The sequence below is a fragment of the Emericellopsis cladophorae genome, assembly GCF_022114955.1.
Source record: "Emericellopsis cladophorae strain MUM 19.33 chromosome Unknown NODE_14_length_400046_cov_116_985211, whole genome shotgun sequence".
Classification (NCBI taxonomy): Eukaryota; Fungi; Ascomycota; class Sordariomycetes; order Hypocreales; family Bionectriaceae; genus Emericellopsis; species Emericellopsis cladophorae.
In genome coordinates this window covers 145,500-158,302 of record NW_026250939.1, presented here as the reverse complement: position 1 = coordinate 158,302, position 12,803 = coordinate 145,500, and the positions used below count along the sequence as shown (strand labels likewise).

The 12,803-nt window shown below is 53.9% G+C and overlaps 6 protein-coding genes across 6 annotated transcripts; 2 read left to right on the top strand and 4 right to left on the bottom strand.

Annotated features, from left to right (window-relative positions):
• Nucleotides 1-389: 389 nt before the first annotated feature.
• J7T54_008375 (E3 ubiquitin-protein ligase-like protein) lies at nt 390-2,990 on the bottom strand (the record flags this gene model as incomplete). The annotated part of the gene is made up of 1 exon (XM_051505407.1): nt 390-2,990. The coding sequence occupies one exon, from the start codon at nt 2,988-2,990 to the stop codon at nt 390-392; it is 2,601 nt and encodes an 866-aa protein (XP_051363145.1).
• Nucleotides 2,991-3,335: 345 nt separating this feature from the next.
• On the top strand, nt 3,336-4,022 carry J7T54_008374 (Respiratory supercomplex factor 1; the record flags this gene model as incomplete). Its single annotated transcript, XM_051505406.1, has 1 exon — nt 3,336-4,022. The coding sequence occupies one exon, from the start codon at nt 3,336-3,338 to the stop codon at nt 4,020-4,022; it is 687 nt and encodes a 228-aa protein (XP_051363144.1).
• A 172-nt stretch (nt 4,023-4,194) lies between these two features.
• Nucleotides 4,195-6,053, bottom strand: J7T54_008373 (Restriction of telomere capping protein-like protein; the record flags this gene model as incomplete). Its single annotated transcript, XM_051505405.1, has 2 exons — nt 4,195-5,925; nt 5,988-6,053. The coding sequence occupies 2 exons, from the start codon at nt 6,051-6,053 to the stop codon at nt 4,195-4,197; spliced, it is 1,797 nt and encodes a 598-aa protein (XP_051363143.1).
• Nucleotides 6,054-6,549: 496 nt separating this feature from the next.
• Nucleotides 6,550-7,767, bottom strand: J7T54_008372 (NAD(P)-binding protein; the record flags this gene model as incomplete). Its single annotated transcript, XM_051505404.1, has 3 exons — nt 6,550-6,961; nt 7,105-7,286; nt 7,729-7,767. The coding sequence occupies 3 exons, from the start codon at nt 7,765-7,767 to the stop codon at nt 6,550-6,552; spliced, it is 633 nt and encodes a 210-aa protein (XP_051363142.1).
• A 490-nt stretch (nt 7,768-8,257) lies between these two features.
• Nucleotides 8,258-10,454, bottom strand: J7T54_008371 (uncharacterized protein; the record flags this gene model as incomplete). Its single annotated transcript, XM_051505403.1, has 2 exons — nt 8,258-10,166; nt 10,216-10,454. The coding sequence occupies 2 exons, from the start codon at nt 10,452-10,454 to the stop codon at nt 8,258-8,260; spliced, it is 2,148 nt and encodes a 715-aa protein (XP_051363141.1).
• A 978-nt stretch (nt 10,455-11,432) lies between these two features.
• On the top strand, nt 11,433-12,455 carry J7T54_008370 (abhydrolase protein 12b; the record flags this gene model as incomplete). Its single annotated transcript, XM_051505401.1, has 4 exons — nt 11,433-11,463; nt 11,563-11,570; nt 11,624-12,323; nt 12,373-12,455. The coding sequence occupies 4 exons, from the start codon at nt 11,433-11,435 to the stop codon at nt 12,453-12,455; spliced, it is 822 nt and encodes a 273-aa protein (XP_051363140.1).
• Between the last annotated feature and the right edge of the window lie 348 nt (nt 12,456-12,803).

The window sequence follows — 12,803 nt, the reverse complement described above, 5'->3', positions numbered from 1 at the left end:
GGCGGGTTCCAAAGTCAAAAGAAGACTTGCCCTCAAGGGACATAATGCACGAGACTTCCTGAAATGGGTTTTTTTTATTTGGATGCTATACGATACTTGATTGTAAGCAGTTAGGAATGTCCATATAGAAATACCAACGCCATGCAATGAAGTTTCCGTCTAGGTATAGAGCCATGTTTTCCCAGTGATCATTACAGCTCGTCCTCGACATCTTCCCATATGTCAAAGTCCTCGTCTTCCTCATCCTCGCTTTTGCTCTCACTGTCACTGCAGTCCTCTTCAGTCGCATAGCCCGGGTCGCCAAAGACATTGTTGAAACGACCGAGTGCAACGGGCGGCGGCGTCATAGACTAGTCTTCCGTCTGCGGACCGAAGAACTCGCTCCGTTTCTAGGGGATGGAAAAGTCGATCCAGCTTCCGACGTAGTCAAGACGGTTGCCCTTTTGCTCTTGGCTGCGGTAGATTTCCTCAAACTCGGCGTAGTTGAGACGGCCCCAACCTCCACGCGCAAGCGCTTGCTGCTCTGTTTCGTTCAGCTTGAGCCACTTGTCGAGCTGCTCGTCTGTAGGCTTTTCCTCCTGAATCTTGCAGGTGACCGGATAGACCTTCTGAATGCCGTGCGTCTGCTTGTAGAAATCAGCCCAGGTGAGAGTGCTGGGCATGTTCTGGGGCATGGTCGGATCTGCGATGGCGGCTGATGCTGATTTCACCTCGTCCCTGGCTACGTTGCCAAGATCGCAGGCGTTTCTGCACTCAGGCTCGGGATCTCGGTAAACTGTGTAACCGCTGGTTTCCAACAGCTTTGTGAGGGCCTTCTCGCCCCGAGGTTCTGGGTCGGCGACAAGGTCCTTGACGTCTGAATCAATCTCGGTGGCATCTTCCTGATTGCCGGCAGTTAATTTGCGGGCTGCATATTCCTCGATCTCTTTCTTGTACTCCTCGCGTTGCTGCCTAGTTTCTCTGGCCTCGACAGCATTGCTCTCAGCGGTTTTGAAAATGTTGTCCAGGAGCTCATTGAAGGCCTGCTGAGTGATCTGGTACAGGATTTCCTTGCCCGCATCTTGCTCTTGTTGAGGGACGTCGGGCTCGCTCCAGCGATCTGGAATGCTTGTTGATGAGGTTGAGGGGCTGGATGTTGCGTCCGGATCTTCACGGTCCGCATAGTGTACCTTGCTGTCAGCCCACGACATTGTGTCTAGCGTTTCCGTTGTCTTCGGATTGTTGCGGGCATGCTCGTGCTCGAGGAAAATATCTTCGTTGTCTTCCCAGTCCCAAGGTGCCTCGCCACCTTCTTCCTCGTCCAGATAGAATTGGCGGCGCTTCCAGCGGTCGTGCAGCTGGTCTCGCGCCATGTCTCGTTTTCTCTTCTCGAGCTGTGGTATGCGACGTCGGTTATACGAGAGCGCTTTGATCCTCTCTTCTGTTTCGGTAGGATACCGCAAGCCCTCGACCTCGGGTTCTGGAGCCACTTCTGAATCTGAGTCATCCTTGTCATCCTCGTCCATATCCTCAATTTCTAAAGTATGGCCAGCCATGATGGCATCAGGAAGGTCGTCCAGAGTGAGCGGTGGGTCCATCAGCGTCACGAGATATGGTCTGTCTGCATCGACATCCCTAAAGGTCTGCGTCCCATCTGGGTTGTTCCCTGTGCTAGCAATGATTCTCCATCGGTTCCTCTCACGAGGTGTCGAGTCCACGGCAAAGAGGCTTGTCAAGATATCCTGCCTGCTGGCCGTGTCGCCCCCGTTAGGCGCGATTGGATCAAAGCCTGGCTCAATCTCAACACTACCGTCTGTGCGAAGCTGCTTCCCGTCCAGCCGCAGCGTCCGCTCGCCATGCGGCACACGACCCTCGCGACCAAACAAACTGCTCAGCGGCTGGCGACTGGCAATGAGTTGCTGCGCCTCCGTGCTCGCCAACAACTGGTCCTGGAGCCCGTCCAGTATATTCTTGTGCATTTCCTTATAGAGGACGTAGTATGCGCGAAACATCCGGAGAAAGTCTCGGCGGCTGACATATCCATCACCGTCAATGTCGTAGCCCTCAAAGACCTTGCGCAGCTTGTCGCGACGCTTCCTATACGAAAGGGCGCGCAGGAATTCAGAGAAACCAATCAGTCCATCGTTGTTGTAATCGTAAAAGGCAAACATTCGATCGTGGATCAGGTTCGGGGCGGCGTATTGTGATACTCCACTCGAGATTAAGCAACGCTCAAATGTCTTTCGGTCCATGGCGAGTTCCAGGCCGTCTGGGTCGTCTCTCCACTCGGTATTCGCCATGAAAGTCCACTGCTCCCAGAAAGCTTCTAGTTCCGGCCTTTCGAAACCGGTCTCGCGCGATAGCGTGGCGATGAGATTCTTGGGGAGGGTTTTCCGGCGCATGTCGGGGTCTCCGGTGTACCAGACAGGCTGCATCTTCTTGGGACCGAGGGACGAGGCAGGGACACGAATCTTGTAGAAAATATGCGTCTTGATGTGCATACCCTGGGACTCGCACGTCTCGCAGAGATCGAAATCGTCGCAGTTGACGCATCGATAGCGGATTCCACGGATCGGCACCATGCCACACGAGTTACATTGGCATCCACGGTGCACGCATCCTGTCCGCCTGGCGTTGTCCTCGGAGACACGGAAGAGCAAGTTCACGATGTTGTGGCCAGCGCGCTGGTTGGGCTGTAGCTGGCCCAGAGCATCCCATTCCTCAGCGCCATCTCCTACATCAGTCTCGCCATCGTGAAGGGGCGAGATGTCAATGTTCTCGTCTCCCGCCACGTCGGATTCGGAGCTCGACTCGGTCTCGTGTCTTTGCGATCGGCGGTTACGGCGCACAGCATTTCTGCGATGTAAACCAGCACCGGGCAGCTCAACTTGCGCGTAATGACTTTGCTGATGGAGGTAATATGATGCCGATGCGGCGGCGAAGGCTGACACGAGTGCGACAGCCACGCGTGGCCGCGTTATACTCTCGACGGAGGGTGTCGAGAACCACATGGTGGCTAGCCGCGCATGGTGAATATTGAATAGTCGAGTGAGTGACAGCGATTCGAGGATTGCGTTGGTCTTGAGGGGCTGCGCTCAGAATGATGCGTTGGAAGATGGAGGAATGACGGGACCAGTGTCAACTTGGGTCGGACGTCCGTGCGTGGCTCGTCGAAGACCCTGAAGCTCCTACCGAAGCCGCAGGAGCTTCTCGATAATTAATGTGGGCCCGCTGCGCCTGATCTCGAAATGTATGATGCCACCCTCTGCGTGTGCTCGCCAACTCCTCTCCTCTTCCTACGTACATGCTCTCCGCAGGGCCAAACGTACACCAATTGCGCTCATAGAACCGCCGTCATGGCTGATCGTCCACCCGAGCTCGGCCCAGGGCAAATGCCCTCGTCTTTCGACTCCAACCCCGACTTCCACCAAGAAAAGGCCCTGCGAAAAGTCGTCCGCAAGGTCAAGGAGGAGCCCCTCGTCCCACTCGGCATTGGCCTCACGGTCTTTGCCTTTGTCAATGCGTACCGGGCGCTGCGCAAGGGCGACTCACACCAGGCCAACCGCATGTTCCGCGCCCGTGTCATGGCCCAGGGCTTCACCGTCGTCGCCATGGTCGCCGGCAGCATGTACTACAGCAAGGATCGCGAGAAGACGGCAGAGCTCAGGAAGCTGAAGGAGCAGAGAGATGCCGAGGAGAAGAGGCAAAAGTGGATCCGCGAGCTGGAGGCACGAGACGAGGAGGAGCAGAAACTCAAGAGGAGGCTGCAGAGGAAGGCCGCTGAGGGCGCCGCCCAAGCCGAGAACAAGGTGCAGGAGGAGCTCGCCGCCGGTGAGCACGGAAACACAGAAGGCACTGGCGGCATCCTCGGGAAAATGGGCTTGTGGCAGCAGGGCGAGCAGGCCGCCGCTGAAGCAAAGGCGAAGGCTGAGGAAGTCACAGACAATGTGGAGAAGGAGATCAAGGAGAGGAACCCGAAGAGCTCGTTAGGGACGTTGGGCGAGATGATGTCGTCACAAAACAAGGATGGGCCCAAGAAGTAAGACTGCTTGAGGCGTCCCTCCTGTTGTGTATGATTAGAGGATATGTAGTATACGGCTGTCAGGCTTGATACATGTAGCGTGGGCAAAGAGATCTCCCGCTGTTCACATAAATGCACTCATGAGCATAAGTCATTGCTGTGACTCCAGACGCCTTTCCGATTGTTGACCTCCATCATGCCATCGATCCTCCACTCCTGTTGCTGCCGATAATCCCAGCCATTTGCAGCAACTGTCTGTCAGCCTCTTGGTCACCCGTACCCATGTTGATCTTCCTCCGGGCCTCTACTTCTCTCGCCTCCCAAGCCCATCGCTCAGCCTGGGCTTTGGCCTCTTCATCTCCACCGCAGCCCCAAACCTCCAGACTGTCGACCCTGAACCGATCTTGAAAGTCATAACGCCTGATGTTGCTGCCGTGGAACGCGCCACCTCGTGAATTGTAGTCATGGTTGAATACACCAAACTCGAACGAGTCTCCCAAGACCAGAGACACAGGACCCAGCGGTATGTTGACTTCCCGTCGATTTGCCTTGCTAGGCTTGGGGTGCGGACTTCCAAATGCCAGCAGAGGTTCGTTGCTCGGTGGCTTGGTGAATGTCACGCAGTCTTTGTTGATCGTCGACGCCTGGAAAACATCGTGCACCGGCTCGAGCTGGAACAGGACGGAATCAGAACCCCCAAAGCATTCCTTGTGCGTGTATCTCCAAGGCTCTTGAACATAGATACCAAACGTGAGGTTGTCTCCTTTCCCTCCGTCAGGGAACCTCTTGGGCGGAAGGGCTTCCGCAAAGGCTGCTTCTTGTCCACCATCGGGGATGGCGCTTAGACGACTGCCTCGAACAAGCAACAGAGTCGGCGCCCTCCAGTTGAATACTTTGGACTCAAAGCTACCCATGGAGAAGCCATGCTCGTTGCCCGAATACAACAGACGGACTCGCCTGAACAAGTCTTTTGGCGGCAGGAATAGCGACAACTGCGATAGTGTATGCTCGTGAAGGATCTCCCCTTGATCCTGCAACAATGGCTGTGCGACCTTCAGTGTAGTCTTCTCGTCATCGTTCTGTCTTTTAGACAGGTCCAGATCCTTGGAAAATAAAAAGCGGTCGAACAAACCATTGAAGCCCTTAAAGAGATTCGGCATTGCCGTTGGGATGACATGTCTGAAGCGACTCAGCTTGATCCCTGGTGCTTTCTCGACATCTACAAATGAAGCCAAGATGTTTTCTGCCGTCATCCTCAGCCTGTCCAGATTTTCGCCTGTGAAATGTGCCGAGTATTGTGACAAGCTCTCCTGCGGGTCGAGGGGGGCGGTCAACAGCAAGAGCAGTAACAACTTCCTGAAGTTATCTGTTGGAATCATTGCTCCATGGAATTCAGGTTGGTCGCTTGTCTTGACAGCGTCATTGATGTCCAGCAGTTCGAGCGCTGTCAAGACGAGGTCGTCGTCTTCCTCCTCAATATCCTCACCATACTCATCACCCGCCGCGTCGATGGCAAATCCACCCGCGCTAGGTTTGGGTTGGAAATTTTCCTTCTTTTCTTGTTCGGAAGCTTGGCTGACCTTCCGATCATAGACTGCCAAGCTCTTGAAGAGCAATTTTGTCCGATCGGAGCCCTTGGCTAAGACCTTCCTGTGGCGTTCAGTCATGATGACAACCACCATGATCATCTGCGGCAGCTCCAAAACAGCCGGTGCATCCTGCAAGAATGGAAAAGAGCCGAGGTGAGACACCATCTGGAACACGATTGGGGACGCGCCGAGGATGTCGGGTATCTCGAGGAAGCGCGACACAGTGTCTTCCTTGAGGTACTTGATGGAACCCTGCTGATCGGCAAGCGTTTTGAAGACTTCCTGAAAAGAGTAAAATTCTAGATTGGTAAGACATGTGTTTCTGAATTTTGCCGCCTAGGAAACAGTTAGATGGGTGAGCGTGCGCGCATGGCTTGAAGCTGGGAAGCGAGGCTCACTAGCTGCTGGACGAGCTGCTCGCGCGAGCGAGGCTCATCCGGCTCACCGGACAGTGTCTGGCCCATAGTGAGTGTTTCCCGCTCTCTACATCGGTGGGTTAATCAAGAAGCAACTCGAGCTTAGTATACATGCGATTTGGTGAAATGGTGTTGGGTGCAGTGCGTCCACTTCGAGCTTACCAGGAACCCAGGCGGACATAACGTCCCTTGCAGGTATAGTGGTACCCATCAGCATACCTCCCTCGACAAGGTTGTACATAACTAACCCCGCACTTTCGGGATAAGCCTTGGATACTTACCTATTAAATGTAACTATTTTCATAGAACACTTTTATTGATAGGGGTTATAAAAATACTGACTTTATGTAAAATCTAAACTCCGTTTGTCAAAAGCTTGGAAAGTGAACATGTGGTACTGTCTTCTACATGTACTCAATAGTGAGAGTTCCACGTCGGAGCGACTATGGTGCCAACCCCGGGCTCGTACTACAGCGAAAAAGCTCATCAGGATTCCAACAAAGCTTGGAAAGTCTTAGCCAAGGTTTTCTCGGGTGCAGCCAGCTCAAAGACTTCTTTGCTGGTCGTAGAAGCTGTGCACTCTCCAGCCCATGCTGTGTCCGGGGCCTGTTTGATAGATAAGATGATGTTGCGTGACTCGGAGCTTGTGGGCAGCCATCCGATCTACAAAAGAAATGTCCTTGTACCAAACATCCTTGACTTGGGTGCCAATGTGGTCCTCGACCATCTTGACGATCTGTTGACCCGTGATGTCCTCCGGTCCGTTCACGACATACTTGGCTTCGTTGTGTCTCGAGACTTTCTTCTCGGCCAATAGCTGAGCTGCCAGCGTCCCGACATCATCGGCATCAACGACACCGATGGGCGCGTCCTTTGATGCGGTCAACCTCAATGTATCCAGCTCCCCCGTCTTACGCCCCGTCTTACGGTAGTTCTTGACAAGCTCTACCGCGGAGCTAATGTAGAATGCGAGGAAAATATCAGGTTGTATAGAAGTGGGCGAGCTTAGAGAGCCTCGATTGCCCAGTGCGTTCGCGGGTAGTAGGCCGGATAGTCCGGGCGGACATTCGCAGCGGTCGTTGAGATCCGCACAACATACTCAGCGCCGGCGTGGAGAGCAGTGAGTTGGAAAGTTGATTCTTCGGCGAATTGATTTGGCTGGTTGTGCAATGCAATGATCGCCCTGACTACACCGTGTTGGCGGAGCCATTCGGCAATGATTTCGACCCAATTCTGCTCGGCAACTTCGACGCCGGGCAGTTCAGCCAGACTTCTTCGCCACTATTCCATTGGTTCAGCGTGTAAGGGCAAGAATTCTATGACCCGACAGAGTGCTTCTGGTGCTCAGGAGTTTGGACAGGGTCTGAACGACACTTCGGCCAGTGTTGCCGGTGGCGCGGACGACGAGAATTGTGGGAGGCATAGCGAAAACATTGCATTATACAGGAGCGTCATGAACATATAGGGATCATCCGTTCTCGATGAGCTATAAGAGTTAGTTACCTGATTTCCTTCCAACATGAACTTACATCTTTGTCGTGCCTTTGGTTCTGTCTCCACTTTCCGCGACTTTAATGATGCCCTAGGTAGGTACGTACGTAACCACCCTCCAAAGAATGACCTTTTCTTGTGCGGCTGTGAACTTTGTCTGCGGACATTTAATCCTAGGCCCATCGGCTGCAGCTACTATCATAATTTAGTGGTGGGGAATGTGATCACATACTTCCTCCTCCGCAAGGTGTGATGGGTGTTTTCTCAGCATGACGGAGTACGGAGTACGGATAATTAATAGCCACCCCATTGTTCACGCATGATGTTGAGAGTTTATCCCAGACCAAGACAAAGCTCTAGACTATCTCGTGATCAACGAGTACTACGTATTCTGATGTTTCATTGGCCAACTCTCCGTCTGAGGATGCAACACTGATTTGCCCTGCCAGAATTCCAAGCTCGAATGGCAATCTTTCGTCCTGGGCGAGTGGTTCCGTCAAGGACCAATGTCAGCAGACCTCTCTCGTATGCCACTCGGGACGTTCCGTCTCATTTCGCGTGCCTTGGGTGTTTCACTTCACAATTACAGAGAGCACAACCTTTGAATGCCACTGCTTGATGTTATCAAAATCAGGGTATTATGTAAATCAGTCGCTTGTTCAGTCTTCGTTCCCAAGATGACGCCATGTGTGGTCCCAGCCCGTACCCGTACCCTCTTGACAATGATACATGTAGTAATGATAGTCACACACCGACCCCTATCACACAGCGGCCGAGTCTTTGGCCGCTATCGAGTTGATCAGTCGCCGGTACTGGGCCTGCGTCTCCTCTTCTGCCTCTCTCGACTTCATGGCGCGAGAGGACTTTTCCGACTTGACTGCCGCCGGCGTAGTCCACAGAACCTCTGGCTTTGCAACAGTCGACTTCTCCAGCTCCTTCTCAGTCAGCGGTGTGCCCCGTGCAGCCTTGGCGTCCTCGCTGCGGTTGCCGCTGGAATCACCCTCGTCTTTCGTAAAGCGGGGCAGGCGCATGGCAAGTAGGATATACTCGGCTCTGGTCATGTTGTCCATGACATTCTCCATGTAAGCGCGCACCTCCGCTGGAGGCGCCACAACCCTAGCCAGGTTCTCCAGGTGGCGTCCGCTGTGTGCGTACAGTCGAATGGTTACAGGCTGGTAGTAGTCAAGCGCGGGGTCTCCGCCGTACTCGATGGTGCTCCCCTTCCGGATGATCAGGAACGATGCGATCACCTGTTGTCCGACAGGTGTTGGTATATACTCTAAGATGCTGAATTTCGGGAATAAGAATCGATCGCCACCGCCAAAGTCGAATACCACAGCAGAAATATCCTGTTTTGGCGCAGGCGGCGGCCCCTTTGAGCGCAACGCTTGCTGTGAGGGATGTGTAGCTCCATGTGCCTGGGGGTGCCCGTTGACGTAGCCGTTCGCTGCCACGTTTGGGCCTGGTGCAGCTGGCTTGGGCTGCGCGGGCGCGGGTGTTCCTCGCGACGGTGTCTTCGATTCTTGCAGAAGCCGGTCCAGGATCGTCTTCAAGTCAGTTGCATCGGTATAGTTTGGCTTCTCGGCCACAATGCGCCGACACATTTCCCTCGTCGGTTTGTGCTCCAGAGCGCGCTTGACGAGAAGCACGACGAGGGGATCACTGCGTGGTGGTGGTCTCAGGTCTGCTGCTCGCTGATCTGGATTCGAAGCGAGAACAATATCCAGAATGGCGCACACTTCGTCTGCGAAATACCGAACTGTCCTCTGGTCCACGAGCAAACGATCAGCCGAGGGCCCTTGCTGGCCCCCTCCTCTTTTGTACTCGGCATTCAGCTGATCAATAATCCCCTGGAATTTGGCCAGTTCCGCCGTCGTCGCCTGGTTATGCGCCACTCGCCTCATTAGATCCTTCAGCTCGTCGTCGGCCCCAGCCTTCTGAGCCAGAAGCGCAATCACCGGATCATTCGTGACGGTTTTGGATGTTGTTGGGGCCGCAGCGGCGGGGGGCGCTGCTACGCCTACTGGTTGAGGGCCGCCAGTCGTATGCGATGGCGCATGATCTTTCCCTGGACCTGCATTGGGTGCCAAAGGTGGTATTATCGCAGGTGTTGCTGGCGCCGATGGGGTAGTGGCCTGGGGCGGGCGCGTCGGCCCTGTATTCGTCGTTGGCGGCGTGGGCTTGGAAGCAGGTATAGCAACCGGTCGAGGCGGGTAGCTGGGAGCCGGCGACGCAGACGCCGGTGCCCTGGTCCCTTGGTCTACTGAAGGCGACCGTTGGGGAGGCTGCGCATTGCTGGGTGCTGGGCTGGGCGCGAGCAGTTTCCCCTCAGGAGCTGGCGATACAGCGCCAGGCGTCCCCGTCCGCGGCGGTGGCATCATGCCGTTTGGCGGCCCATATTGTATTACAGGCCGTGCCTGGTTCGGCGGTTGTGCGGCTGGCGGTACTGGTTTCTTTGGGTCCTTGACTGTGTACATGGTCGCCTCGATCATGTGAGGCTCGATCGTGATTTGGACGGTCCCGACCTTGACCATGCTCTCTTTTGGCGGATTCTTAGGGTCTTCGTTCACCACTCCTTTCCGCTTGTGCGGTTTCGTCCAATATTTCTCAAATAAGCCATCATTGATCCATTTGTGTCGCGATCGTGATATTGATTCGGCCAGGACGCCGCTGCACTCTCATTAGTTGGGTCGGCCACACAAGATTCCGTGGCGCCTACCTTTCGCTTATTGACTGGTACTCCTTTATCGACAGATCGTCCGGTTGTGCATCTTCCACGGTTGGCAGTGGCTTGCCTGGTTGTATGGAGCGAGGTAGCGACGGTTGGGTTGGGGGTTCCTCGACCACCGGTGCCGGCGTGGGTTCTTCGCTCTTCTCGCGAGGCGTCGACTGGCGCCGCTTGGCCTCGCTTTCAACACGCGCTGCCGCCCGGGCGGGCAGCTTGCGCTTGCGCTCCATGTCGTGAATGCTGATGATTGGAGCCAGAGGTGTTGGGTCGTGTGTCTTCGTCACGTACAAGACCTAGGACGGAACATGGTCTGCCGCGGATCGCAAGCGAGGTACACGAACGACTGGTGATAGTAGCGAGCGAAAAACGTAAGCTGTGCTCGGTGGAGTTGAGCAAAAGAAACGTAAGCTAGAATGGGATGGGTCAAGGGTGACTTGGACTCGGATTGCGTCTCGAGATGAGCCACTGAGGTCAAAGAGACGCGCCTGATTGGCGGCGCGTTGGTGGATTGTGTTAGTGGCACGACATTACGTCGACCTATATTCATGACGATTGCTGCACAGGGGTTCTGGGTGTTCTTCTCAAAAGTTTGAACTTGGAACAGCCTTATCGACAAATTATCAATGTCAGATACACACGGCCTAATCTTGTGAGCTCATCGACTGGAGAAGCCTAACAGTCCAACTAGTGACATGCACCACTCACTGTTAAGGCGGGCAGTCTGCAGAGTGCTGCATGAGCCTTGCATCTCCCTCATCCTCAACTTTACATCGGCACAACAACGATCGTTTATACAGTTTTCGTCATGTTCCTCTAGCAGACATCTTTGTCTTGCACTCTCTGGAACGATGTCAGCGAGTTACCATCCAGCTGCTTTGACTGTTCTGTACCTGCTTGCAGCATTACTTGGGCTCTATTTGCTCTTCATCTTCCTCGCCGTTATACCGTTCTTCCAGAAGCAGTTAGTCGGGTATCTTTCCTGTGATGAAGGGTATTCAGACTAAAATCTTGCACCAGATTCTTGTATGCTCACAACATTCACACTTTACTTTGGAACGACGTCAATACACCTGAGAAATGGGGATTTGCCAAAGGCCAGGTGACGCCATTCAAGCTGACTACCAGCGATGAAGAGACAATTTATGCGTGGCATATCTTACCGCTCCCGCTGTACCTTAAGAACGAATCGACTGTTTCAGTTCAAAAGCATGGCCTCGCAGCGGATTTCACATCCACTGAGTCATTCCGTCTACTGAAGGATGATCCGGAGGCTCGGCTGGTGCTGTATTGTAACGCCCCTGATGAGAACGAGCGAGGCGCCTGCTAACTTCTGAATAGTTCACGGGGTAAGAGCTTGTTCAGAATTGTACTGGTTTCGCATACTCTAACTCCTTGGCAGAATGCAGGCCATATCGCACAAGCCATCCGCCCAATGAGCTACCATGCCCTGACGGATACATCGTCATATCATGTCGTAGCCATCGACTATCGTGGTTTTGGACACTCATCTGGATCGCCCAGTGAGAATGGCCTCATCGAAGATGCGTCGGCACTGGTGGAGTGGGCGACAAAGGTAGCGGGCATCCCTTCATCCCGGATCGTGCTGCTTGGTCAGAGTCTTGGTACGGCTGTGGTCAGTGGGGTCGCGGAGAAGTACTACTCCAAGAACACTGAGTTTGCGGGCATCGTTCTCGTAGCAGGTTTCAGCGACTTGGCCACAATGCTCAGCGAGTATCGTATCGTCGGAGTCGTGCCTGTTCTCGCCCCTTTCCGGTACGTTCCGTGGCTGTTGAAGCTGCTGCACCGGTTTGTTGTCGACAAGTGGAATTCAGCAGACCGGTTAGGCAAAATTGTCGACAAAACTCAGACGAGGCTGCGTCTGAGTCTGGTCCACGCCAAGAATGATAAGGATATCCCGTGCACGGAGGATGACAAGCTCTTTAAGGCAGCTGTCTGCGCAGCGGTGGGGATCACCGATGATGATGAATTCTTGAAGTGGAAAGAGGAACGAACAGTTCGTAAGAGCGAGGACGCATTCGTTACGACGTGGAAATCCACGCCTAATATCATTGTTCGTCAGGAGATGTTTCCATATGGAGGTAAGGATGTCGAGACCTGCCCGAGAGTCTCGAGCTGACTACGATACAGGTCACAACAACATCATGGGGTACGCGCCTGTTTCCTTAGCCATCATGAGATCCTTCGACCTGTACGGGACAGCCTACGCTTAGCTACTCACTCGCAGCGTACGACAACATTTGAGACGCATCGGTATAGTGCGAGGCAATGTTGGCCTCATGGCTCATGGCACTGGGGTTTGCATTCATGACTTTCACCTTTATAGACAAAAATATGATCGTTCATGTACAAGTAGACATCGGAAGGTCACAAGATCAACATAAATGGATCATATAAATAAGATGCTGGGAATCATCATGCATCATGCGCGCAATCGCAGATCTTCTCCGTCGTGACCCCGCCATGCCTGACAGACAGCTGTCACATAACACCCCACCAACGCCGTCTGGGGCAGCTTTCCTGTTTTACCTTCTCTTCACTCTCCCAACCCGATAGCCACT